The 27,147-nt window shown below is 39.7% G+C and overlaps 1 protein-coding gene across 2 annotated transcripts in view; it reads right to left on the minus strand.

The window, feature by feature from the left end:
• Positions 1 to 1,082: 1,082 nt before the first annotated feature.
• Positions 1,083 to 27,147, minus strand: part of CATSPERB (catsper channel auxiliary subunit beta) — a 107,336-nt gene continuing 81,271 nt past the window's right edge. The window contains exons 20-27 of one of the 2 annotated variants that reach the window (XM_078447901.2): positions 22,742 to 22,881; positions 19,989 to 20,186; positions 19,052 to 19,162; positions 15,159 to 15,269; positions 13,665 to 13,800; positions 12,043 to 12,143; positions 11,285 to 11,359; positions 1,083 to 1,491 (exon numbers count right to left, since the gene is read on the minus strand). In XM_078447901.2, coding sequence (XP_078304027.2) covers positions 1,288 to 1,491; positions 11,285 to 11,359; positions 12,043 to 12,143; positions 13,665 to 13,800; positions 15,159 to 15,269; positions 19,052 to 19,162; positions 19,989 to 20,186; positions 22,742 to 22,881 — 1,076 coding nt within the window. In that variant the 3' untranslated portion in view covers positions 1,083 to 1,287. The remainder of the gene's footprint in view (positions 1,492 to 11,284; positions 11,360 to 12,042; positions 12,144 to 13,664; positions 13,801 to 15,158; positions 15,270 to 19,051; positions 19,163 to 19,988; positions 20,187 to 22,741; positions 22,882 to 27,147) is intronic. The other variant, XM_078447902.2, reaches the window with a different exon arrangement.

The raw sequence follows: 27,147 nt of genomic DNA on the forward strand, positions 1-27,147 counted from the left end.
TGAAGAAACTCAGACACAAGGAAGTAACTTGCCCAGGTCACAAATCCAGGAAGTGGTAATCCTGGATGCCTGGCTCCTGAGTCTGATCCTTGGAGCCACTTTGCTCACTGCCACCTCAAGAGACCTTTCCCGATATACAGGCACGGCCACAGTTTATAGCTCTCAGAGCTGGGCTCTCCTGAACCAGATGTTTACCTTTTCCTTACGTTGTCAGAGCAGTGTGCTGCCTCTCCTGAGCTTTTCCAAGAGAGTGTAGCCTGATCTCAGAATGTATTGGCCATCTTCTGACTATTTGGGAGCAGGTGCTCTGAGAGAGCATGCAGAGGTACATCTCTTGGATATCTGCACGTGGGTTTGTAAACCAATACCTTGCACACACAGTGTTCTTCCAACACCCCCATAATGAGGGTCGCATCTCCCTCTTTTTAGGTACTACCGTCTGGTTTTGAAGTTGCTTCAAATGGCTTCATCTTTAATTCCTAGGAGGTTCTGACAGTACACCTGCGGATGGGTCTCCTCCGCACCTGCCTTTCCCTGGCAGGACTGCGTTCTGCTTATACTCTTTTGTGAACAGAGCAAGGCACAGGCATTCTGATTCCACAGAATGGGCTCCGGTCAATAAAAGCTAAAACATAGAGAAAACTCATCCCACACAGAGATGGTTGTCATTTTACAGTTTTCTAAAAACCTCAAGGAAAATCTTCTATGTAAGGGTTAACATAAGAAATTTGGGGGGGCACCTGGGTGGCTCAATCGGTTGAGTGTCCGACTTTGGCTCAGGTCATGATCTCATGGTCTGTGAGTTCGAGCCCCGCATCAGGCTCTGTGCTGACAGATCAGAGCCTGGAGCCTACTTCGGATTCTGTGTTTCCCTCTCTTTCTGCCCCTACCCCACTAGTGCTCTGTCTGTCTCTGTCTCTTAAAAAATGAATAAATGCTAAAAAATAAAAAAAGAAACTTTCTGTATATGTAGGGGCACCTGGCTGGCTCAGGCAGAAGAGCATGTGACTCTTGATCTTGGGGTTGTGAGCTTGAGCCTTACATTGGGTGTAAGGATTAAATTAAATAAATAAATAAATAAGTAAGTAATTTTTCATGTATTTAAAATAGGAACACAGAATGGTAAACACACTGACAAATAGCAATTTGAGTTATAATGAGTTGAATGGTAATAGCATTTTATCTCATTTTTATATTCATATTTAAACATATTGTTCTAGGAATTGTCTAATAAAAACAGGAAATAAAGAGAGAATTGTGATTATTGTTTGTTCACTATTCAGATTTTCATCTATAAGGCAGCTGATTGATGCTGAGATTTGATAAGTTCACTTTGTTTGTTGTCATAAAGTTTTGGAACATATCACCTGGGTGGATGTTACGTATTTGAAGCATAAATGTTATAAAAATCAATGCCCCCAGCACTACAGCTGTGGCCACAGCAATAAGTGTGTGTCCCGGAAATGGCAATGGTACTTCATCAACATAAATCTGCAATGGAAAAAGCAAAGTCCATTAGCTTTCTGAATCTAGTCATTCGAAACACTGAACTTCATATGATTTCCCCAACAGCAGAGGTATTATTAACCAATTTAGCAAGCTTCTGCTCGGCTACATGCAGATATTTGGCATCCACAAAGCCCAGAGACAGTCACTTGACAATCTGGCAAGAAATGATTTGCACACAATACAGGATAAGAATTTTATTTACCATCCTATACCTTTATCATTGGTCTTTAATGGCGGCGGTAGGCAGGATACGGCGGGGAAAAGTTCTGTGTTCAGTTATAGAGGAATGGACAGCGTGCTTTGGGAAAACAGGTAGGGAATGACTAACTGCCTAGGGTGACTAGGGATGGAGCTTCCTGAGCTGGATCTTGAAGAATAATTGGGTCCACAGAAGAGGAGAAGAAGAATGGGCATTCCCAGGAGGGGGAATCAGTATGTGCTCTTTCAAGCCATCATCTCTTTAGAAAATCCTCTAGGTGTTAACATAGGGAAACTTCTGTATATTCAAAATGCTTCCTACACCTGAATGGATAACTAATAAAAATAAGTTCCTAGAAGAGAGACAGGATTGTTAACAGAGAGACACAGAGGCATCTTCTCTGGGACTTGAGTCAAGAATGGGCACCGTTTATGTTAAATGTAGAAGTGGGGACAGAGAGTGAGGTGGTTTGAGCCTGGTGACTTGGGTTTTGTCTGTGAGGCAGGAAGCAAGATCATATTTTGAGGTAAAGAAGGGATGAGTGGAAGTAAGACAGTGGCAAATGTGGGAAAATGCCAAGGATAAGAAAAAGGATCAATACGCTGTTTTAGGATATAGCTCAAATTAAAGTTACTACCACCATCCCTCCTAGTGACCTAAGGAGGTATGCCTTTCCTTAGAAACAGCCCTCGTATGCCGTCAATTCTTTTACAATTTCTCTCAGCTTCACTTATTCCATTCCTTTTTTTTTTTTTAATGTTTTATTTATTTTTGAGACAGGGAGAGACAGAGCATGAACAGGGGAGGGTCAGAGAGAGGGAGACACAGAATCTGAAACAGGCTCCAGGCTCTGAGCTGTCAGCACAGAGCCCGACATGGGGCTCGAACTCACAGACCTCGAGATCATGACCTGAGCCGAAGTCGGCTGCCTAACCGACTGAGCCACCCAGGCGCCCTTCTTATTTATTTATTTATTTTCCACTTATTCCATTCCATTTTCGAGCCTGCTATTGTGAGCTCTATCGACTCACCTTATACAAACCAACCACTTAGCCTCCTTTCCACCCTGTCAATCCAGGTTGACATAATAACATCGCCAGATTCATCTTGGTAGGACACCAATCTGTCCATAAAACACTTATTTTTTTTAAGTGAAGTTGCTTTATTTGCAACCAAAAGAATTTTGACCATAGGGAACTGTTACTGGAAGTGGGATGTTGTAAGCTGCAGAATTTAAAAGGTGGACCCGGCTGAGTGGTGTGGAGAGCAGCGAGAAACCATTCTTTCCCATCCGGGCAGATACTTATCCTTGCAATAATGGATCAGCTGGCCTAACCATCTCCTGTTGTACTTTAGAGCCAATGGTATGTGTTCAGTTGGTACTGGAATTATTGGGAATTTGGTAGAAAATGTTAGATGCTGAATGGATATTCTACTTGTGGTCTTCCAAACGGTACTGTAAGAAAACAAAAATCTTCCTTTTAGGGGCGCCTGGGTGGCTCAGTCGGTTGAGCGTCCGACTTCAGCTCAGGTCATGATCTCGCGGTTGATGAGTTTGAGCCCCATGTTGGGCTCTGTGCTGATGGCCCGGAGCCTGGAGCCTGCCTCGGATTCTGTGTCTCCCTCTCTCTCTGCCCCTCCCCTGCTCATGCTCTGTCTCTCTCTGTCTCAAAAATAAATAAACATTAAAAAAAATTAAAAACCAAAATCTTCCTTTTAAGCTGGACCATCAGAAGAGTTTGGATAATTAGCTTTGTTAAGAAAGATCTAATCTGGGGTGCCTGCGTGCCTTGGTTGGGCGTCTGACTCTTGATTTTGGTTCAGATTGTCATGTCATGGTTCATGGGATAGAGCCCTGGGTTGGGCTCTGTGCTGACAGCATGGAGCCTGCTTGGGATTCTCCCTCTCCCTCTCTCTCTCTCTGCTGCTACACAGCTCATGGTCTCGTGTGCTTTCTCTCTCACGGAATAAACTTAGAAAAAAAAGAACCCTCAATTTTCCATTCAAAAAAAAAAAAAAGAGAGATCTAATATGTTTGTGGCCAACGAGAGAGACAGTTTATACGCTACCTGTAATTGCAAAAGTGAATTTTCTTTTCTATGCAGAAGTTAGAGCCAGAGGATACAAGTTACTGTAATCATAGTCCGTTTGGGGTTTGTTTCCATCTTTCTGTTCCGCTTCCTCGGTGTTGGGTATCTCCCCTCTCAGTCCCCACAGCCCTCATGGGTGACAGCAGCAGCTCCTGGGGCTACAAGTTTTTTGTTCAATATCATCAAGAAAGAGCAAATACATGTCCCAGCGCTTGGAACAAAAATCCTGTGATTCACTCTGACTGGGCTGCTGTAAACCTTGATTCACTCTGACTCTGACTGGGCTCCTATAGACCTCGTGTCCATCCCCAAACACCTTTCTTCGAAAATGTTTAATATCTTCTTATTGCTAATAGGAATGTTCTAAAGCTCTCTTTACGACATTTGAGGTCTCCCACAATTTGACCCTAACCTACCCATGTTCTTATACATAACCTTGAGGTCCATCCAAATGTCTATAAGCTACTCAAGAGGTAAGTTTTATACGTTCCCTTATCTGTCTTTGAGGCTGCTGTTCCCTCTACCCAGAATCCCTTCCTTACCCATTTTTACCTAAAATAAAATTTGAGTCACCTCGCCAGACACTATAAAAGTTTCACTTGTTCAGTTAAGCCATCCATTATTTTTTGAGACTAGGCACCTGTATCACCTCTGAATTCTGTATTCTCCAGCAAAACCGCCTCCTCTAAAGTTCTTGAAAACAGTTTTTCCTCAAATGTTTCCCTTCCAATCTTCTTTGACTATCCAAATATTCCACACCATGTCTCAAAAAAGGTTAAGCCCCAGAATCATAAAGGAGTATATTCTGGACACAATGTCTCTTTACTGCCAAAATACTTCAATTTGCATTTCTTAAACACAAAGAATTCACTTAAATGGCCACATTGTAATTACCGAAATCAAGGAATTAACACTGAGACAATGCTGTTATCTAATCTACAGATGTTCAGATTTTTTCAGTTCTCCCAATAATGTCCTTTATGGTGCACAAAAATCCGTTGCTTCGGGATATTTGTTTTTTTTCAACGTTTTTTTTTTTTTTTTTTTTTTTTTTTTTTTATTTATTTTTGGGACAGAGAGAGACAGAGCATGAACGGGGGAGGGGCAGAGAGAGAGGGAGACACAGAATCGGAAGCAGGCTCCAGGCTCCGAGCCATCAGCCCAGAGCCTGACGCGGGGCTCGAACTCACGGACCGCGAGATCGTGACCTGGCTGAAGTCGGACACTTAACCGACTGCGCCACCCAGGCGCCCCATGCTTCGGGATATTTGAAAAGCAGGTTTCAACAGTCCCAAGAAATTTTACGCTCTTTTTTTCTATTTCTTAATGATTCTCTTTATTTTATTTTGAGAGGGAGAGGGAGAAAGAGAGAGAGAACACAAGCAGGGGAGGGGCAGAGGGAAAGAGAGAGAATCCTAAGCAGGCTCTACACTCACGACAGAGCCTGATACAGGGCTCAATGCCACAACCCTACGATCATGACCTGAGCCCAAATCAAGAATCGGACACTTAAGCAACAGAGCCACCAAGGTGCCCTGATTCTTTTTATCAACTATGCAATCATTTCCTCTGATTCTTAAAAAAAAAATTTTTTAATGTTTATTTTTTGAGTGAGAAAGAGAGAGAGACAGAGTGTGAGTGGGGGAGAGGCAGAGAGAGAGGGAGACAGAATCTGAAGCAGGCTCCAGGCTCCAAGCTGTCAGCACAGAGCCCAATGTGGGGCTCGAACCCACAAACCGTGAGATCGTGACCTCAGCTGAAGTTGGACGCTTAACTGAGACACCCAGGCACCCCCCTCTTTTCTTTCATTCATTTTTTTTTTGGTCCCTCTTTCATTCCTGAAGCTTTCTTTCCTTCTGTTGACATTTCTTTCCAGCCTGAAGAACTTCTTTATACATTTTTTTTTTTTAAGAGAGTTTCTGCTGACAGTGGTTTATCCTAATTTTCCTTCATCTGGGAATGCTTTTGTATTTCTTTCATTCCTGAAGGACTAGATATAGAATTCTGGATTGGCCCCCCTTGCTTCCCAAACTACCCCTGTCCCCCGTACGTTAAAGATGTTGGACAACTTTCTTCTAGCTTCTAAGGTTTCCGAGAAAAAAATCAGCAGTAATTCAAATTATTGTCCACTTACATGTTTTCTGTTTGTTTGTTTGTTTTTTTGGCTGCTTTCAAGATTTTTTTTCTTTGTCTTTGATTTTTAGTAGTTTGATTATGATGTGTTTAGACAGGATCTCTTTTGGTCTGGATTCATTAAGCTTCTTGAATATATAAATTTATGTCTCCACCAAATTTGGGACATTTTCAGACTTTATTTCTCTTCATTCTCCTCCTCCTCCTCCTCCTCCTCCTCCTCCTCCTCCTCCTCCCCCCTCCTCCCCTCCCCCCACTTCTCCTCTTTCTTCTTTTCCTGCATCAATCCCTTTTTCCCATCCTTCACTGACTCTGGTGACATAAAGGTCACACCTTTTGATGTCATCACATAGGTTCCCGAGGCCATTCTTTTTTTTTTTTTTTTTTTAAAGACACATTTATTCAGCATCATGATCAGACTATTACATTTAGCAATCAACAGCATGGGTGCAAAAAACAAAATCGACATAAAAACCCTTTGTTGGGATGCTGTACACTTTCCACAGAACCGAAAATAAAAGAACCTGTGATATAATTAATCACAAACACAGGCCTCAAGTTTTTGGCCCATACACATGAGTATGGTCTAAAACAGGTCTTCTCTGTAGCAGCTAGGCCCTGCCATACTGTGCGTGGCTGAGCGCACAAATCTGTCAACACCTAAGTTGTCATCCCACCAAAACCACCTCCACGACCGCCACCAAAGTTTCTGGAACCACTTGGATCTCTTTGGCCAGATGAAGCACTCGCTGTCCGTTGCTCAGATAGGGCTCTCCTTACTTCGCACTCACAACATGGTATTTTTGAATGACGATCTGGTCTACAGAGTCATGGTCATCAAACGGGACAAAAGGAAAGCCTCTCTTTTTGCCACTGCCTCGGTCCGTCATGATTTCAATCACTTCCATTTCCCCATACTGTTCGAAGGAATCTCTTAGATGATGTTCTTCAGTGTCTTCTTCAAGGCCACCGACACAAATCTTTTTGAGAGGTAAGTGGGCACCAGGTCTTTGAGAATCTTCCCTGGAGACCGCCCTCTTGGTTCCACAACACTTCCGCCCATCTTGTGCGGCCCTGCATTCATGGCTGCATCCACGACTTCCACAGTGGCTCACGTGACAAACCCAAAGCCTCTGGAGCACCTGGTGTTGGGAGCTCTCATCCCTACAGAGTCTGTGAGCGTTCCCCATTGCTCAAAATGGCTCTTCAGACTCTCATTGGTTGTTTCAAAGCTCCGATGAAAAGCTTCCACAGCTGCTCAGGCTTTTTGGGAGACTCCGACTTAGACATGATGGCGGTGGGAGGGAGACTTTCACGATGCTTCCTCAGTGGCGTTCATGGGCAGAAAGGAGGCCATTCTTTGTGAAGTCTTTTTTCTTCAGGGTGGATTTCTACTGATTTATTTTCAAATTCACTGATTTTTTTTTCTCTGCCATATTTGTTCTGCTACTGAGTCTATCAAGTGATTTTTAAGTTTTAAATACTGTATTTTTTCAGTTCTAAAATTTCCATGTGGTTCTTTTTTACAGCTTCCATTTCTCTACTGAGAATTTCTTCCATTCCCTTTTCAGCCATTTCAAGTGTTTACCTTTACCCCATGGGAGCTGGTTATCATGGCTGGTTTAAAACATCTGTCTGGGGGCGCCTGGGTAGCTCAGTCAGTTAAGCATCTGACTCTTGGTGTTGGCTCAGATCGTGATCTCACAGTTCATGGGTTTGAGCCCCACGTCAGGCTCTATGCTGACAGCATGGAGATTGCTTTGGATTCTCCCTCTCCCTCTCTCTCTGCCCCTCCCTCTCTCCCTCTCTCTCTCAAAAATAAATAAATAAACTTAAAAAAATAATAACGTGTAATTATTTTATTTTGCTGTCCAGTGCTGATTGTCTTTTGAGGATTATATTTTCTTAGTTATTGGCATAGTGAGTAATTTTAGATTTTATCCTGGACATTTAAGATATTTATGTTGTGGGAGACAACTGGGTGGCTTGGTCGCTTAAGCAGCTGACTTCAGCTCAGGTCATGGTCTCATGGTTTGTGGGTTTGAACCCCGCGTCGGGCTCTGTGCTAACAGCTCAGAGCCTGGAGCCTACTTCAGATTCTGTGTTTTTCCCTCTTTCTGCCCCTCCCCTGTTTGTGCTCTGTCTGTCTGTCTCTCTCTCTCTCAAAATAAATATTAAAAACATATAGTTATGTTGTGAGACTCTGAGTCCTGTTAAAAATTCTTTGGAAAGTGTTTTTTTAAGTTCATTTATTTATTTCGAGAGACAGAGACAGCGTGAACGGGGAGGGGCAGAGAAAGAGGGAGAAAGAGAATCTTAAGCAGCCTCTGCACTGTCAACGGAGTCTGATGCGGGGCTTGAACTCACAAGTGAGATCATGACCTGAGCCAAAACCAAGAGTCAGCCGCTTAACCAACTGAGACACCCAGGTGCCCCTGTTGGGTGTTTTGTTTGTTTTAGTATTTGGACACACTGGTCGAGTTCAGACCCCAGGTTCTGCTTTACTTTCTGTGGTGGCTCCATTGTCAGTTTAGTTCTCAAAACCTTTGCTATGCTAGCATGTGTTCCTGGTTTCTATGTTGCTCAGGGGTTACTCTAGAACTTAGGTGGTGTGTATATTGCATTTTTATTTTGAAGCCTTTGCTATGCTTCTATTTTTTTGTTTTGAATTACTGTATTTTTGCCAATTTTATTTTATTTGAGTTCTTAAGGTTTTATTTAAATTATAGTCAGTTAACATACATCTGCAGCAGTGTGGACTCATTACTGGGGCTAGCCTTAGGGCAGGGTCAGGATAGAAAAAGGAGAGGGAAAACTATAGAAAGCTTATGAAGGTAATTGAAGAAGATATAAAGAAATGGAAAGACATTCCCTGCTCATGGATTGGAAGAATAAATATTGTCAAAATGTCAATACTACCCAAAGCTATCTACACATTCAATGCAATCCCAATCAAAATTGCACCAGTATTCTTCTCAAAACTAGAACAAGCAACCCTAAAATTCATATGGAACCACAACAGGCCCCGAATAGCCAAAGTAATTTTGAAGAAGAAGACCAAAGCAGGAGGCATCACAATCCCAGACTTTAGCCTCTACTACAAAGCTGTCATCATCAAGACAGCATGGTATTGGCACAAAAACAGACACATAGACCAATGGAATAGAATAGAAACCCCAGAACTAGACCCAAAAACGTATGGCCAACTCATCTTTGACAAAGCAGGAAAGAACATCCAATGGAAAAAAGACAGTCTCTTTAACAAATGGTGCTGGGAGAACTGGACAGCAACATGCAGAAGGTTGAAACTAGACCACTTTCTCACACCATTCACAAAAATAAACTCAAAATGGATAAAGGACCTGAATGTGAGACAGGAAACCATCAAAACCCTAGAGGAGAAAGCAGGAAAAGACCTCTCTGACCTCAGCCGTAGCAATCTCTTACTCGACACATCCCCAAAGGCAAGAAATTAAAAGCAAAAATGAATTACTGGGACCTTAGGAAGATAAAAAGCTTCTGCACAGCAAAGGAAACAACCAACAAAACTAAAAGGCAACCAACGGAATGGGAAAAGATATTCGCAAATGACATATCAGACAAAGGGCTAGCATCCAAAATCTATAAAGAGCTCACCAAACTCCACACCCGAAAAACAAATAACCCAGTGAAGAAATGGGCAGAAAACATGAATAGACACTTCTCTAAAGAAGACATCCGGATGGCCAACAGGCACATGAAAAGATGCTCAACGTCACTCCTTATCAGGGAAATACAAATCAAAACCACACTCAGATATCACCTCACGCCAGTCAGAGTGGCCAAAATGAACAAATCAGGAGACTACAGATGCTGGAGAGGATGTGGAGAAACGGGAACCCTCTTGCACTGTTGGTGGGAATGCAAATTGATGCAGCCATTCTGGAAGACAGTGTGGAGCTTCCTCAAAAATTTAAAAATAGATCTACCCTATGACTCAGCAATAGCACTGCTAGGAATTTACCCAAGGGATACAGGAGTACTGATGCATAGGGGCACTTGCACCCCAATGTTTATAGCAGCACTCTCAACAATAGCCAAATTATGGAAAGAGCCTAAATGTCCATCGACTGATGAATGGATAAAGAAATTGTGGTTTATATACACAATGGAGTACTACATGGCAATGAGAAAGAACAAAATATGGCCCTTTGTAGCAACGTGGATGAAACTGGAGAGTGTGATGCTAAATGAAATAAGCCATTAGGGGCGCCTGGGTGGCTCAGTCGGTTAAGCGTCCGACTTCAGCTCAGGTCACGATCTCGCGGTCCGTGAGTTCGAGCCCCGCGTCGGGCTCTGGGCTGATGGCTCGGAGCCTGGAGCCTGCTTCTGATTCTGTGTCTCCCTCTCTCTCTGCCCCTCCCCTGTTCATGCTCTGTCTCTCTCTGTCTCAAAAATAAATAAAACGTTAAAAAGAAAATTAAAAAAAAATAAAAAATAAATAAATGAAATAAGCCATACAGAGAAAGACAGATACCATATGTTTTCACTCTTATGTGGATCCTGAGAAACTTAACAGAAACCCATGGGGGAGGGGAAGGAAAAAAAAAAAAAAAGAGGTTAGAGTGGGAGAGAGCCAAAGCATAAGAGACTCTTAAAAACTGAGAACAAACTGAGGGTTGATGGGGGGTGGGAGGGAGGGCAGGGTGGGTGATGGGTATTGAGGAGGGCACCTTTTGGGATGAGCACTGGGTGTTGTATGGAAACCAATTTGACAATAAATTTCATATATTGAAAAAAAAAAGGAGAGGGGTGGGGAAAGAGGGAGAGAGAGAGAGAGATTTTATTTTTGATAATGTGGTATCACTATTCGATAATGAATGAGTCATTAATCAATTAATTCAAATTCTCATTCCCTGCCCCCTAAGGGGCACTGATTTTGGTTCCAAATACTTTTGGATCCTGACAGCTTTAGGCTATTAAGACTATCATCACAACAATGATAATCAAAGGGAAGATCATAATGGAAACTTGAGTGTTATAGACCTGTGTTCCTCTGGGGAGATGCCGTGAGAGGAAGTGCGGTAAAAGTCTGAAAACTGAGTTAAATATGGAAGATGGAGAGAGAATAAAAACAAATACAAGCACTTATTAAAATTTTCCCAGCATTGCTGGGTCCTATACCTGTCACGCACTCTGCCTTCACCATTACTGACAATGTCATCCCCATTCTTCAGGATCTCTGGTCTCCAAGCCTTGTGCATCACACAAATTATGCTGTTTGTTTTGTTTCTCTTTAGTGTCTCTTGCACTGACATTTGTCATGTTACTTCCCCAGCCATCATCCCATCAGTACCTTGTGCATTTACTATACCTGAAATTCTTCAACTAAGTTGCAAAAAGTGACGCCCGGAACAACAGACACTCTGAAGTGAAAAAGTTCAGAGCCCTGTGGAAAAAACACACCTGGTCATTAGCAGCATGGACACGTATATTCCTTCAAGCTAAAATACACACCGTGGCCACTTTCCCTACAGATGATGCATAGAAAAATCCGATCCCCTTCCTAAGGCTCTTGCACATCTACTTCATGTATCAAAATTAGAACGGAGGGAGAAGGACAAATAGGTGATACTTCTTTTTAGAATGAAGAAACAGAGACACAAAACCTAACATGGACTTGATGAGCAATTTGGGTTAATCATCATATTCATGGTTTTGATACGTTCACTAATTGTTACTGACTTTTATAATTACCTAGATTATATCAATTTCATGTGTTCTTATGGGCGGCTATGAAGACGTACCTGTATACATCCAAAAGTACACACAAGAAAACTCATTTACCTCCTAAATTTTGGAAATAACGTTTCTGCTCTACCTTGAAAAATAACCTATTAGTTTTGCCTATCAGCTCAAAAACTAGTAAAGTGTTCAATTTTACTTTCAGATACCTTTTGAAATACCAATGTTAAGAGAAATGGAGGAAAAATAAACACTTTTCCATGTATCTTAAAGATACGGTTTCTGCTACTGATGGACAGCTATACTTTAAAACGTAAACCAAGCTTAGTTTAGACACATGTTCTTTGTGAACTCAAAACAGGAAAAACAAAAATGCTGTCAACTCACCTTTATACTTAAGTTGAGGCCTAAAGGATTATACACTGGAGCATCAAGACGTGGTTCTAAGTAATCTTTCAATTTTTTTACATTCTCTGGTACACTGTGTTCTAAAAGTACATGAGGTATATTTTAAGCACATTATGCTGTTTTCACATTTTGCATAAAATTTACTACATACATCAAGGTACAATGAAGGAATTTACTCTGTAACATGGCTAAGTTATCCCAGACTTTCAGTTCTGTTTGACTTTATAGAAAATGTACTTAGGGAAATGAGGCCAACAATGCATCTTCTCAAGGACATTGTCAAGAAGGACAAGCCCTTTGACCACTTCATTCAGGCTGCCCTTTTCTTCCAACCCCATGCTTATGACAAGTTCTAACCTGTACATACTTTATATCTTTGGCAATGAGATAATGCAACCTTAGTGGTTGGTAAATGATTTTCGATAAGGTGGCAGAAAACTTTCACAATAGGATCACTTAAATCTTTTCTAAAAGAAACGATCAGGTGTTCTTGCTTTTCTTGTAATTCTTTCTAAAACCAGATATATGGTGTGGGGATTAGAAATTGCAGTGGTATAATGGTACATGGGATCTAAGGGAGGAGAAAGCTTTGATAGCAGCATTTGCCAATTTCCATGGTATAAATAGCCTCACCATGGCTAATCTCTCTACTAATGGCTTAACAACCAGTACACAAAACGCTTGAATATTTAACAATTGATACTCAAAAGCTGGCAACATTAGGCTCCAGCATACCACAGAAAATGGGGATGTTAGTAAAGTGAAATAGTAGTTTTCTTTGCTAGATTTTTCATTTCAAGAATGCATATACTGGGCAGAGTAAGACTCACAGAACACCCAGTGTCTGGATATTTGGTAACATTAATAACTGATCAAAATTTCATTTAATTCTATCTATCAATCTATTTGTCTGTCTACTTACTGATCGAGTGGGAGATTGCCTTAAAGTATTTATAAACAAAATGTGCAGGAAAAAGTTGTATATTCGAGGTAACATTGAATTGTGGTAAATTTAATTTTAATTTAATTTTATTTTTTTACAATTTTACTTTCAAGTAATCTCTACACCCAACATGGGGCTCAAACTTACAACCCTGGGATCAAGAGTTGCGTGCCCTACTGACTAAGCCAGCCAGGTGCCCCTGATTTTTCTTGTTTAAAAAAATTTCTGCATCTCTTAAATTATTTTACCATAGAATTTTGAAAAAACTTTGCTCATATTAGAGAGTAGATTCTATAGGCTATCTGGCCACACCTTTTAGAACCTTCTCTGTAACACGAAACCATTCGAAAGAGACACTAGACCAACGTGTAGCACAAATTCAATCAATCGTTTTTGCTACTCATCTACAAAATGGCTTTCAAATGTTTTACAGTTCAAATTCTTCAAAAATGCTGTTATGCCACGAAATCCAGGGCACCGAAAGTAATAATGAAATACGTGGGAGACAAGGAGGACAGTAAACCGCAAGTTGCCAACGGACTCAAATTCTTTTCCAAAGAACTATTGGTTGTTGTAAACTGGTTTTATAAGCCGCTTACCTAGGTAATAACAACATTACTTATAAGACAAAATAATTATAGAAGAAAGCAAATCCTACTTAGGTTCCAATTTTCCCTCCTGTTCACTTCAGTCACGGTAACTAGATACGGCATTTCCACTGGGATATGTCCATCCTCACTGTAAATTTCCAAAGAAATTGGATATTGTGTAACTGGAAACTTAAAACGAGGAACCTAAAATGCAAATTCCGAGAATGAACGTCAATTTGGACAATTCAGAACTAATTTCATTTCCTGGTAAAGAGTGAATAGATACATTCTCCAAGAGCTTGGCCATTCTAAGGGACATGTGCCTCTCAGGGTTTCTGCTTTCTCAGGGCATGAAAAACACGGTGTCTTACAGCAGAATTAACGTGAACTCCAAAAGTAATACACAAACATTGTGCTAACAAAATTCATGACTTTCTATTGGTCTTTTTCAGAAATTTTCTATGATGGTATTCAAACCTTTTTGGCTAACCCGCACCTCAAACGGCACTGCATGAAGTGGCTCTTGGCCACCTCTCTCACACCTCTCTCCCAGCCAGCCATGATCTTTCAACCACACTCTTTAAGCTCAGGCTCTGGAGTCAGAGCTGAAATCTAACTCTTTCATGTATTAGCAAGGTGATCTTTGGCAAATTATCTGGCTTGTCGGTGCCTTGAATTGGAGACGAATCACGAAGAATGCGTAGAGCAGCGTTTGGCAGTCAGCAAATGTTCAAGAGATACATTGTAATTCAGTGAGGGGAGATACATTGTAATTCAGTGAGGGGAGAGTTGCAGGGGTATATATGACACTCCTCTCAATTCACTGAATGCTAACTCTATGCCCAACATGGTATTCAGTGATTTTATCTTTATATAAAAGATTTTATAAAAATCAAATCACTTAATATAATGCTATAGATAGATAGATAGATAGAAGACAGAGATGGAGAGTCTATAATGCTATTATATAGTCTTACAAGGCCTTGAAATAGATCTACTTGAAAGCTATACTAAGTGGACATTTAACTCACCTACTGCAAACATCAATATCCATTTGATACACTCTTGGATGTCTTAAGGCTAACAGAATAAAACATTTGACACAGAACCCCTTCTCTTAACCAATATACTATACTGTCTTCTATTTTGGTGGCTGCTACCAGACCGAACTCCTTGATTACAAGGACTTGATCTCCCATATTCCCAGCACTGACACCCATATACACATTTTTTTTTTAGTGAATCAATGTTCATCATAATCTAGTGTAGTGTAGGACAGGTCACAAATTGTTTTCATAGAGATACGTGCCTGTGTGCGTATCTTCATAAGAATCTTGTGAAATGGACGGGGTAGGGCGGGTATTCTTCTATTTTATAGAGTGGTTAATTAACTGGCTTAGGCACATTTAAATCCAGATCTTTCTAGCTCTGTGTCCTATTTAATTCTGTGTCATAATGAGACGTTTCTTTGTCTTAACACTCATGTTTAATCAAACTGCACATTTCAAAATCTTTATTGATATGAAGGTATTTTGTCTTCGGGTAATTAAACATTATCTTACCTTTTCTCTGCAGTCTGAGAAAGCAACAGCATGTGAAAATTTCTGATCATTTGTGCAATTACACTCTTCCCGAGTAGACGCATTAGCACACTGTTTGAATTTACCAGATTTCTGCAAATAGAATACAGGTTGACTTGCTTTTTTTATGGCAGGCTTTCTGCCAACTGAGTAAATGTTCAATAAATATTTGTTCCCTGAATGCATAAAATCCCTGAGAAGTTAATAGGGCAAAAATATCCATTAATAATGAAGTAAAAGTTGATTCTCTCCACTTTTCTTCAATTCTCTTTTTTATTCACCTCCACTCTAATCTTTACTACTTCCTTCTATCTGCTTACTTTGAGTAATACTATATTATTTTAATTACTTTTTATATAGAGGAAGACAAATCCATTCATTTTCTGTTCTTCAGATTATTTATTATTATTATTTTATTTTTAATGTTTATTTTGGAGAGAGAGAAAGAGAGGGAGAGAGAGAGAGCAAGCATGAGTGAGGAAGGGGCAAAGAGAGAGGGAGACACAGAATCCAAAGCAGGGTCCAGGCTCTGAGCTGACAGCACAGAGCCCGACGCGGGGCTTGAACCCGCGAACGACAAGGTCATGACCAGAGCTGCAGTTGGACATTTACCCGACTGAGCCACCCAGGAGCCCCTTCAGATTATTTATTAATACAAATTTTCTTTTCACTATGAACTTTAGAATAAGCCCACCGTGTTCCCTCAAACATACCCTGGTGGGTTTTGATTGTATTTGCACTGAATGCAGTGCAATTACCCTGGAGAGAACTGAGCTTTTAATGGTGAACCTTCCCATCAAGAACATGAGACTTCTCTCAATTTATTAGGTGTTTTTTATGTGCTTCACCTAAATCATACAATGTTTTTCATACCTGCCTTACACATAATTTTAGATTAAATTCTACATCTTTTATTGTATGCAGATGAAGTGTGGGTTGTTTTTCATTATTACTTCCAATTAATTAGTACAGATATATAGGAACATTACTGATTTTTCTTTGTGATCTGATATCCATTGGACTACATTAGTGATAATTATTATTCATTTTAATAGTTCGCCAGTGGTTTCTTCCATATTTCTAAGTAAGTAATTATATGTGGAAATGGTGAGTTTTGTCTCTTATCAATATTTACACTTTATTTATTTTTTGTTGTGTTGGCTTAGGTTGACCCTACAGAACAAAATAAAATAGAAGCATTGAAGCATTCATGCTTTAATATTGAATTTTAATATTTTTGCTAAGGACTTCTCACCGATTTTATTGCATTGGGTGGTATCACTTCTATTTCTGGTTTACATAAACTTATTCAGAAATGAATGTTACATTGTATCAAATATGTTTTATGGCTTCTGTTGAGATTAGTTTTACTTCGATCCATTTATACAGTAAGTTATTTTAATGTTTTCCTACGCTCAAACTTGCTCACACTGGAGAAACTCTACAGTCTCCTGATACACTACAGTGTTAGTGTATTCCTGCATTTGACTTGCTGGTAATATTTTACTTAGGATTTTTCACAAGTCACACTAGACAGATTTAGGGGTGAGTGAATTAAAGATATATGTGTGTCTGCACGTACTATTTTCTTTTTGCATTGTTTTGCATTTCTTTAATTTGAATTACAGTTATAGAATGCGGACCATATTAAGCCTTTTTGGAATTCATTAAGACTTTATCACAAAATAAGCCATCACTTTGTATGAATGTTCCACGCAGACTGGACGGAATGTGTATTCTCTGTTTTACACAGACACGCTCACTGCGCTCCATGCCTCCCGGTTCTCCTGACTCATGGAGCTCTTTGCCATGACTGCCCTTGTGACAACACCTCCTCTCCTGGGATGCTCTCTGTCTCTCCCTTACCCTCTTCTACACCCTGCCTTGCTCTTCCTTTGTTGGCTTACCCCTACTCCTCTTTCAGTCTGACTCCCTTGGACTAGATTATATGCCCCTGATCCACAGTCATCTTGTGTGTTTTGTGTCTATTTCTACTACTTGGCTGTCTTAAATTTAAGGGAAGTAAGGATTAATTAGGAGAGGTTTTTTTAATGCAAATTTCAGGACTGCACCCACAGTTTCTGATTCAGTAGCTGCGAGGGACAATTGAGAAAGCTGCACTGCAGAAATATGCCTAGATAATTCTGCTTCGGGTTATGCACGGCCATACATACAGAAACAGTATTTAATTTGTACAACTTTTTTGTTTAACTCCTATCCTCCCCCATTACAGGAAAGATGTATAAAGGTATCTGTTTATCTTGTTTGTTGCTGTATCCTCAGAGAACATCTGTTTGTACAGTAGCTGATAGCACTAGAAATGTTGAAATTAACATGTGTCGACTGCATAAAAAGTACACTAAAAAATTACTGACTTAGCTGTAAATTAGATACATTTACTATTGAACTCCCAAGAGAATCTTGAAAATCCAAACAAATTAAGGATTTCCATGTAAGTGTAGTAAAATCATATTTCAGTAGTGGAAGCTTGGTTCTAGTGACACAACAGGGTTTATCTTTGGGGAAAAAAAAGGGGAATCAAAGCAGAACTCAGTTGCCTAGAATGGAGCTTCTTACACCCAAATGCAAGATTCAACCAAAAGTCAACCTCCCCCTGTATTATGTGTGTAATAATATTTGCACAAATGTGTATTATTAGTTTGTCCAACAGTCTTAAAGCACTCTTTACATCTGGCACTGTTCTGGGTACTAAAGAGGCAGCAGAGGAGAAGATTTCAAATCAACAGCAACAACCCTGACTTATCCAGCTTATCTTTTTATGAATCATGATAACTAAAACAAATGAGCAAAATCCGTAAAATTATAATAAGTGCAACGAAGAGCAATAAGGGAGAGAAGGGGGACAAGGAGTGGGTAACAACGGAAGTGGAGTTTCCAATTCTAAATAGAGTGGTCAAGGCAGGCCTCACAATGATGGTGTCATTGAAGCAAAGACCTGAGGACAGTGACAGAGTGTGCCGTGTGCTCTCTGGCAGAAGAGCATTCCAGACAGGAATTTTTTCAGCTGCAAAGGCCCTGAGTTAGAAATATGTCTGGCATATCTGAAGAACCATGTGGAGGCCAGTGTGGCTAGAGCAGATTAACCCTGGGGGAAATCAGGTCAGACGCAATGCCAAGGCCAAATCATGAAGGACCTGATAGACCGCTGTGAGAATTTGGCTTTTACTCCCAATGACATGGGGTGACAAGAGAGAGTTCTGAACAAGAGAAAGAACCATTTTATGTCTTTGTGTACGTGTGCGTGCACATACACAGTGCGTGCGGATATGGAATGGATGTGGATGTCTGTGCACGTCTACAGGCAGGTAGGTGCGTTGCCCATCACGTACTCTTCCTCGGAACCTATTGGTTTCTCTCTGTTCTTCCCACCGTGTTCAGTCCACACTCCAGAGAGTGTGGTTGTTCTCTAGGAAGAACCTTGGCAGCACTTTAAATGTGCCTGTGTTGGATCAAACAGTCTTCTTTCCTCAAGGACAACCCTTCACTTCACTAAGCTGGACATGAAATGGGCCTGGGGCTCCTTTCCTTTGAGAAAAGATACTCTCACGCCACGTATCCCCTTGGAAATCCAGATGGGAACCAGGGAACAGTCAGGAGAAAGGGGTCCACTTAGACATCTTGGCTCCAAAACCACTTCTAGAAATAGCAGTGAGAGGAGATGGGGCTAAAGGAGGAGGAAGAGGAAGAGGGCAGGAGTCGTAGTAATAATAACAGTGTTGACACATCAGGGCAGGTAGAACATTGTTTAGAATACACCTTCTCATTTAATCCCTGCAGCTAGGGCCATCTGTAATTTCGCTGAATGAGTTCTCGAATTCAAATAAGTACTGGTTTAAATGTGAAAAATTATTTACCTTTGACTTAGGAAATAGATTTCTCGGTATGGGTTTGCTAGGGTCTGCATGGTAAAAATTATCTGTGAGGGGAATGGCAATCCCCATATTAGATGGAGGCCGGTAGTTGACCTGTAAGTGACCAAGCAAAGAAAACAGGTAATTCATTGTTATTTACTAAGTCTTTAACTTAAAAACCTTACTTTTCCATAAAAACATTCAAAGCAATTTTTTTTTTTTAATTTTTAGTTCCAGGTATTAGAGTCCATTTCTACTTCCCCTGCACTCCTTACACCTTATTCTTCTGGAATTTCGACAACCTCAACCCATGGTAATAGAACTGTTTGCAACTTGTAAATAAGCGAAAAAAATGTTAGTAGATAAAATAGCCACCATGAAGCAAATGCAATAAAGTTTCAACACTTTATAAAAAGTCTTAGTGATGTCTTTAGTAAATAAACCTGCAAGTTTGGTTATTTGCTTTTTTGTCACAGAGAAAATTAAAAGTAATAGTTAGCAAAGAATAATAATTATATATATATATTATATATATATAATATATATATATATTTTTTTTTAAGGTGTCACAGATACTGACAAGGCACAAATTAAAACTGTAACTACATCACAATGGAACCAGTAAACTATCAGCCCGGGACAGGTCAACATACTGACAAATCACTGTATATTACAAAATCCCCGAGATTATGCCACCGTAATATAGCATAAAGTGATTTTTAAAATGGTGGCACTGAGTTACCAAGAAAAATCGTTATTTCAGGAAGTTCTTATATTTTAGAAATAAATAATAATCACATCCTCAAAATGACAAGAAGTTTGAAAAATAACCAGTGTTTTGAGTATCTTAGGAAAGAAACGTTAAGACACGATGGCCAGCCAATCACACAAAAGTAGTATGTCATGGGCACCCTTACGACAATGTGCTTGGGTTTCTTACCGGCAAAGTTTTGATCATATTGAACCCCTGACTGTCTTTGTGAATGCCACTAGTCCAGTCTTCCAGTGGGATAGGTTTACTCGGAATATGATGCATGGATTTGAGATAACTACAGCTGTTTTTCAATGTTGGCACGACCGTTGTGACAAAGCACTCAGTAGATGCTCCCCAGACAACTAATGCCAATGAGGTTGAACCCTGGAAATATCCAAGTAAATGAAGATCACTTAAAGTAACTGTTACAGGCTCAAGTGTGTTCACTCAAAATTTGTATGTTGAAGCCCTAACTCCCACTGTCTCAGAACGTGGCTGTTATTTAGAGACAGGGCCTTCACAGAGAGGATTAAGTTAAACTGAGATCATCAGGGTGCACCCTAATTTGATATAATGGCTGTCTTTATAACAAGAGGAAATTTGAACACAGACACACGCAGAGGTGAGACAGTGTAAAGACGCGAGGAAAAGACGGCCGTCTACAAGCCAGGGCGTGAGGCCTCAGAAGAAACCAACCCTGCTGACATCTTGATCTGGGAATTCCAGCCCCCACACCCATGAGAAAATGAATTTCTGTGGTTTAAGACTCCCAGTCTGTGGTATTTTGTTATGACAACCCAAGTAAACTAACACGGTGACCAATGAAAGAATATACAAAGAGAGGGGCGCCTGGGTGGTCAGTCCGTTCAATGTCCGACTGGGGCTCAGGTCATAATCTCACTGTTTGTGAATTTGAGCCTCTCATTGGGCTCTGTGAGGACAGCTCAGAGCCTGGAGCCTGTTTCAGATTCTGTGTCTCCATCTCTTTCTCTCTCTGCCCCTCCCTGCTCGTGGTCTCTCTCTCAAAAATAATAAACATTAAAAAAATTTAAGAATATCTGAAAAGAAATGAGTGAAAATAGAAATAGAGAGATATGTTTGACCATAAAGATTGTTTGAGGATAAATCATAACAGAAAACACTTTCTTTTCTAGGAAGAAGTACATTGCAATCTAACAGCTGTGGGCAACACTGGAAATGAGAAAGCTTATGAAATAAACTCCATTATTACACCCTACTCAGACTGATGATGCTTCCCCCCCTTCACTCATGAACATCTGGAGATTTGCTTGGATGATGTGAATAAAATAACTTCCACTGGTATTCATTTTGAAAAGAAGATATACATGTAGCAATTGCTATAGCTCACAAAGATATGTTTTTAGTAGGAATTTATGCACAATATGTGTGTTTGAACACATTTTGTTGAATATTCAACAAAATTAGCTATATTCCGTTTGAAATTTTAAAGTCTTTTTGGAATTTTAAAAATCTAGAAATACTAATAACTGTAGTGATGTTGTAGACTGTACCTCTGTCCCTGTACTCTGTACCCATTAAACACGATGTATTTTTAAAAAGTTTTACCAAAATACATTGGACCAGAATCTAAACACGGTTTGTTCTACCATTAAAGAGAATATGGTTAGGGTTGGGAGACATGCAAGTTAAATAAGAGACAAGGAAGCAAACAAAAAAAATCCAAAATGTTGGACATTCTATAACACAACTGATCTGATTTCTACGATTCAATGACAAGGGAAGAAAATGGACTGGTACCTACCTTCAAACAAAAGACACTTCAGAGAAAAATAATCACGTGCTGTGTGAATCTTGTTTGGATCCAAATTCAAACAAAACAATTCTAAAAATATTTTTAAGAAAATTGGGGAAATTTGATTATGGACTAGGTTTTATAGGATGCCAAAAAATTGTTTAAAAAGTTTTAGGAAAAACAATGGCATGATAATAGTTACGTGAGAGATAGTCACATTTTTTATACATGTGTATTGAATCATGTAAGAAGTGAAATGGCATGATGTTTGCTTTAATTCTGAAATATCTCAGACGATAAACCAAAATCCAAAGAGTGGGGGGAAGGGGTGATGATAAAACAAAAGTAGCAATGTCTCGACTATGTTTGAGTATTAAGTACATGGAAATTCTACTTGTTTCTGCATCCAAAAATCTTCATGATAAAAACAACTTTGAAATATGTAGAAAAATATTTAGTAACTCAAAAGGATTAAACCATATAGTTAAATGGAAGGGGCAAAATGTTCAAAGTGTATGTACAAAGCTCTCCCAGTTTTAGGGAAAAAAAGAAAAGAAAAATACGGTTCGTTTATAGTGACTGAGGATTTTCTACATGCCAGACATTATTTAAAAAAAATTTTTTTAATGTTTATTTCTGAGAGACAGAGAGAGAGAGAGACAGGCAGAGAGAGAGAGGGAGACACAGAATCCGAAGCAGGCTCCAGGCTCTGAGCTGTCAGCACAGAGCCCAATGTGGGGCTCAAATTTGTGAACCACGAGGTCATGAATAGAAGTCTGACGCCCAACTGACTGAGCCACCCAGGTGCCCCTAGACATTGTTTTAGATGTCCTACTTGAATTATCACATTTAATTCTCAAAAGCAACCCTATGAGGTAGGTATTATCATTACCATCTCCATTTTCTAGATGAGGATACTGAGCCATGGTAAAGTGACCTTCCCAAGTTCACAGACTGTACCAGAAGATCTATACCAGCCAGTCTTCTCCAAAACTCATTCAACCTCTGTTCTGTAATGCTACGATGCCTTTGGTTAATTCCCAAATGTTAAAAGTGCTTAGTCATTCTTGGTAGATAGGGTTATGTTTGATTTTCTCTTCTTTCTCTTAGTTTATACTCTAAGTTTTCCATAATTAATAGATTTTTTTTGTAACTAAAATCTTACTTGACGTAAAGCTTTGCTAGCTGCAGAAATTTTCATTACGTAACTATCAGTATCATCGAAAGAGCCTTCAGTTTTAACTTCTAACAAATTTGGGTTTCCAACAATGACATTCAGTAGTGGTATTTCAAGTGTTCGAACACCTATGGAAACAAGGCCAAAGGTTAAAATTAGTTAAAATTATATCATTGGGTGTCAACTATACTAAGGGTATCTACTAACTATGGGTATCTACATTTATATCTATCTCTCCAGGTAAAATTCTTCTGGAAATTAATAAAAAAGAAAAAATTAAATCATGAAAAATTTATTTTTTACTTTTTAAAATATTTATTGAGAGAGAGAGAGAGAATGAATCCCAAGCAGGCTCTGCACTGTCAGCGCAGAGCCCCATGTGAGGCTCTAACTCATGAACTGCGAGGTCGTGACCTGAGCCGAAATCAAAAGTTGGACGCTTAACCAACTGAGCAACCCAAGGGCTGCATAATCATGAAAATTTTAAACAATTTCATAATGACTGGCTAATCAGGATTCTAGAACATCTGCAGAGTCCGTTATGAAGGATGCATAATGGCCACAAATATAGTTAGGAATTTATGTAGAGTTAACTTTGATCGTTCTTAGAAAAATTCAACTTTGCAAATATTTTCTCAAAGAAATATTGCTCCCCTCCACTTCTCGTTCTTCAGCCAAGTTCTCAAATGCATGGAAAGGTCACTTGGACAGTACCGGTCACACTGAACTGGATGGCTCAGGGAAGAAACTGAAGGATACATGCTCAGTTAAAAGAGCTGTCGGCCACCGTTGCCAAGACAAAACTAGGCAGTTAACGCGGCACATCGTCAGGCCGGTCTCTGCCTTGCAATCACTCCATACTGAGAAATTTAATAGAAAAAGAGATTTGGCAGAGCAAGTAGTCTAACTTCCATCCTTACTAATCAGAAAGGGCTGAGAAGTAGGAAATGATTAGCCTGAAGTTTCATCTGCAACAGTTTCCCTTAAACCAAAGCGATCTGGCCAGTGCTTCCTAAACTATCATCGGGTATTCTGTTAACACGCAGATTCTGATTTAGCGGGGTCTGTGGAGGGCACTGAAGCTCCACACCCCCCTCAGCTTTATTGACGTATAACTGACAAAGAAAACTGGATATATTTAAAGCGTATATGATGATTTCATGTATATGTGTGTGTGTGTGTGTGTGTGTGTGTGTGTATACATAGACACTGTCAAATGATCATCACAGTAAGTTAATTACACACCCACCACCTCACAGTTACTTTGTGTGTGTGGTGAGAACATATGAGATCTACTCTCTTAGAAAATTTCAAGGATATAATGCAGTACTATTAACTATAGTCACCATGTCATGTATTACATCCCCAGAACTTACTCACTTTACGATGACTCACTTTACAGTGAGAAGTATCTACTGACATCTGTCCATTTCTTTTTACTCCTGAACCCCTGGCAACCAGCATTCTACTCTCAATTTCTGTGAGTTAGACTTTTTAAAAATTAGACTCCACACCTGAGATAACACAGCACTTGTCTATCCCTATGTGGCTGATTTCACTTAGCATATCGTCCATATTCATCACACACACACACACACACACACACACACACACACACACACACATCATGTTTTCTTTATCCATTCATCCATCGACCGACACTCAGGTTGTTTCCGTATCTTGCCTATTGTAATGCCACAATGAATATGGGACTGCAGATATCTCTTTGAGATACTGATTACATCTCCTTCAGATAGACACCCAGAAGTGCGATGCTGGATCATATCATAGTTCTATTTCTAATTTTTTAGGAACTCCCATACTGTTTTCCATAGTGTCTGTTCCAGTTTACATTCCCACCAACAGTGCATGAGGGTTCCCTTTTCTCCGTATCTTCAGCAGTCCTTGCTAGCTCTTGGCGTTATGATACTAGTCATTCTAACAGGTGTGAGGTGATATCTCACTGTGGTTTTGATTTGCATTTTCCTAATGATTTGTGATGGTGAGCACCTTTTCACGTTATCTGTTGGTCATTCATATGTCTTCCTTGAAAAATGTCTATTCAGGTTCTTTGCCTATTTTTTAAATTGCATTATTTGTAGGGTTTTGTTTGTTTTTGCTATTGAGTTGTATGGGTTCCTTATGTATTGTAAGTATTACCCAACCCCTTATTGCACATATGGTTTGCAAATATTTTCACCCACTCTGTAGGTTGTCTTTTCATTTTGCTTATGGTTTCTTTTGCTGTGCAGAAGCTTTTCGGTTTGATGTAGTCCCACTTGTTTACCGCTGTTTTTGCTGCCTTTGAATTTTGTGTCATATCCAAGTCATTGCCAAGACCAATGTCAAGGATCTCTCACCCTATCTTTTCTTCTGGAGTTTTATGGCTTCAGATCTTAACATTTAAGTCTTTATTCCATTTCATTAATTTTTGTGAGGGGTATAAGATAGGGGACCAGTTTCATTCTTTTGGATATGATGATCAAGTTTTCCCAACACTGGATCTATCAGAGGATAGATCCCACTGTGTGTTCTTGCCTCCCTTGTCAAAGATTAGTTAACCATATATGTATGGGTTTATTTCTGGGCTTTCTATTCTTCTCCATTGGCCTATGTGTCTGCTTTTATGCCAGGACCATATGTTTTGATTAATATAGTGTTGTAATGTAGTTTGAAATCATGGAGTGTGATGCCTCCAGCTTTGTTCTTTCTTTTTTTAAAAAATTGTTTGTTATTTATTTTGAGAGAGAGAGAGAGCAAGGGAAGGGCAGAGAGAGAGAGAGAGAGAGAGAGAGAGAGAGAGTCCCAAGCATTCTCCGCGCTGTCAGTAAAGAGCCCGATATGGGGCTTGAACCCATAAACCGTGAGATCATGACCTGAGCCGAAAGAGTCAGACACTTAACCGAGTCACCCAGGTGCCCCCTAGCTTTGTTCTTCCAAAGACTGCTTTACTATTCAGGGACTTTAATGTGATGTATGACATTAACAGAATGAAGGGTAAAATCTTTGATCATCTCAATAAATGCAGAAAAAGCATTTGAGAAAATAGGGGTTTTCACAGAAATAGAACAAAAAACCCTAAAATTTGTGTGGAACCACAAAAGACTCTGTACTTCGTACAAGTACCCAGATGCTGCTGATGTGGCTCGTCAAGACACCCACACTTTGTATAGCATGCACTAGGCTTTTCTTCACAAAGAGGCAATTGAGTTGATTTGCTGATTACTATTGGCTTCCATCAAACTGAACAAGTAAAACTATATAATTCAACAACAAATTTGGTATATTTTAAAGCTGCAATAATTAGAACGCTGTAGGATTTGTGCCCGAATACAAAGAGATAACAAAGGAACAGAGTTTTAAATACCCAGAATGGTCCAAGTGATAGGTAAATTGTTTACAAGATAAAGTTGTATTTGAAATCAGTTAAGAAAGGACACACTGTTCAAGAAGGGATGTTCGAACAACTGGCTAACCACCTACGATATACCAAAGCAAAATCTAGATCAATTAAAGACTTGGAAAGTTAAAACTATAAAATTAAAACTCTAAAATTACTTGAAGGAAATATGGACAATGAGTCATATAATCAATGAGAGGATTCTAAGGGTTTCAAGAGGAAGCTTTCCACAAAATTTAAGTCCACAATATTGATTGAAACAGAAATAGATATCCTCCATTTTTTTCGAAGGCTGTAATTTTCATTTGTATAAATTGTATTTGGTTCTGCTTTTCAAAATGAGCCCTTTTAAAAGTAGCGTTTTGTCCTTTCATCATGGTTCAGGTCTTCTTTTGTCTCTTCGAGGGTTTTACATGTACTTGTTTTATTGTGTCTGATTTTTCTATTATCTCAACTTCTTAGAGACTAAATATCAAGTTCTTGGAGAGAGCCTGCAGACTTTTATATTTAGGTCATTTTCTTACATGTTTTAAAATTCTTGTCCTTGGGACGCCTGGGTGGGTTAAGTGGTTCAGGTCATGATCTCACGGTTGTGGGATCGAGTCCTGCATCAGGCTCCATGCTAAACATGGAGCCTGCTTGGAATTCTTTCTCTCCTCCTCTCTCTGCCCCTCTCCTGCACATTCTCTCTCCCTCTCAAAATAAATAATAAGATAAACATTAAGAAAATAAAACAAGATTCTTTTCCTCAATTCATGTTCAATGGATATTGATTTTTCCATGGAAGTCTATGTTCCCTGGGTTATGAAAGTATTCCTACGAAGCTTGCCTATGTTTGGAGCCCAGGTCTTATAATTATTTCTCAGCTTGGGATTCCTGCAACTGGTGTGTAGTCTCTGGGGATTATACAGTCTTGGAGTTTGGGGTTTTTAAGGAGTTGGGGTTTTTACAGGAGATCCTTTTTTTCCACTTTGAGTCTTGTGGAGACGATAAC

This window comes from Panthera onca, chromosome B3 (assembly GCF_046562875.1).
Source record: "Panthera onca isolate mPanOnc1 chromosome B3, mPanOnc1 haplotype 2, whole genome shotgun sequence".
NCBI classification, from domain to species: domain Eukaryota; kingdom Metazoa; phylum Chordata; class Mammalia; order Carnivora; family Felidae; genus Panthera; species Panthera onca.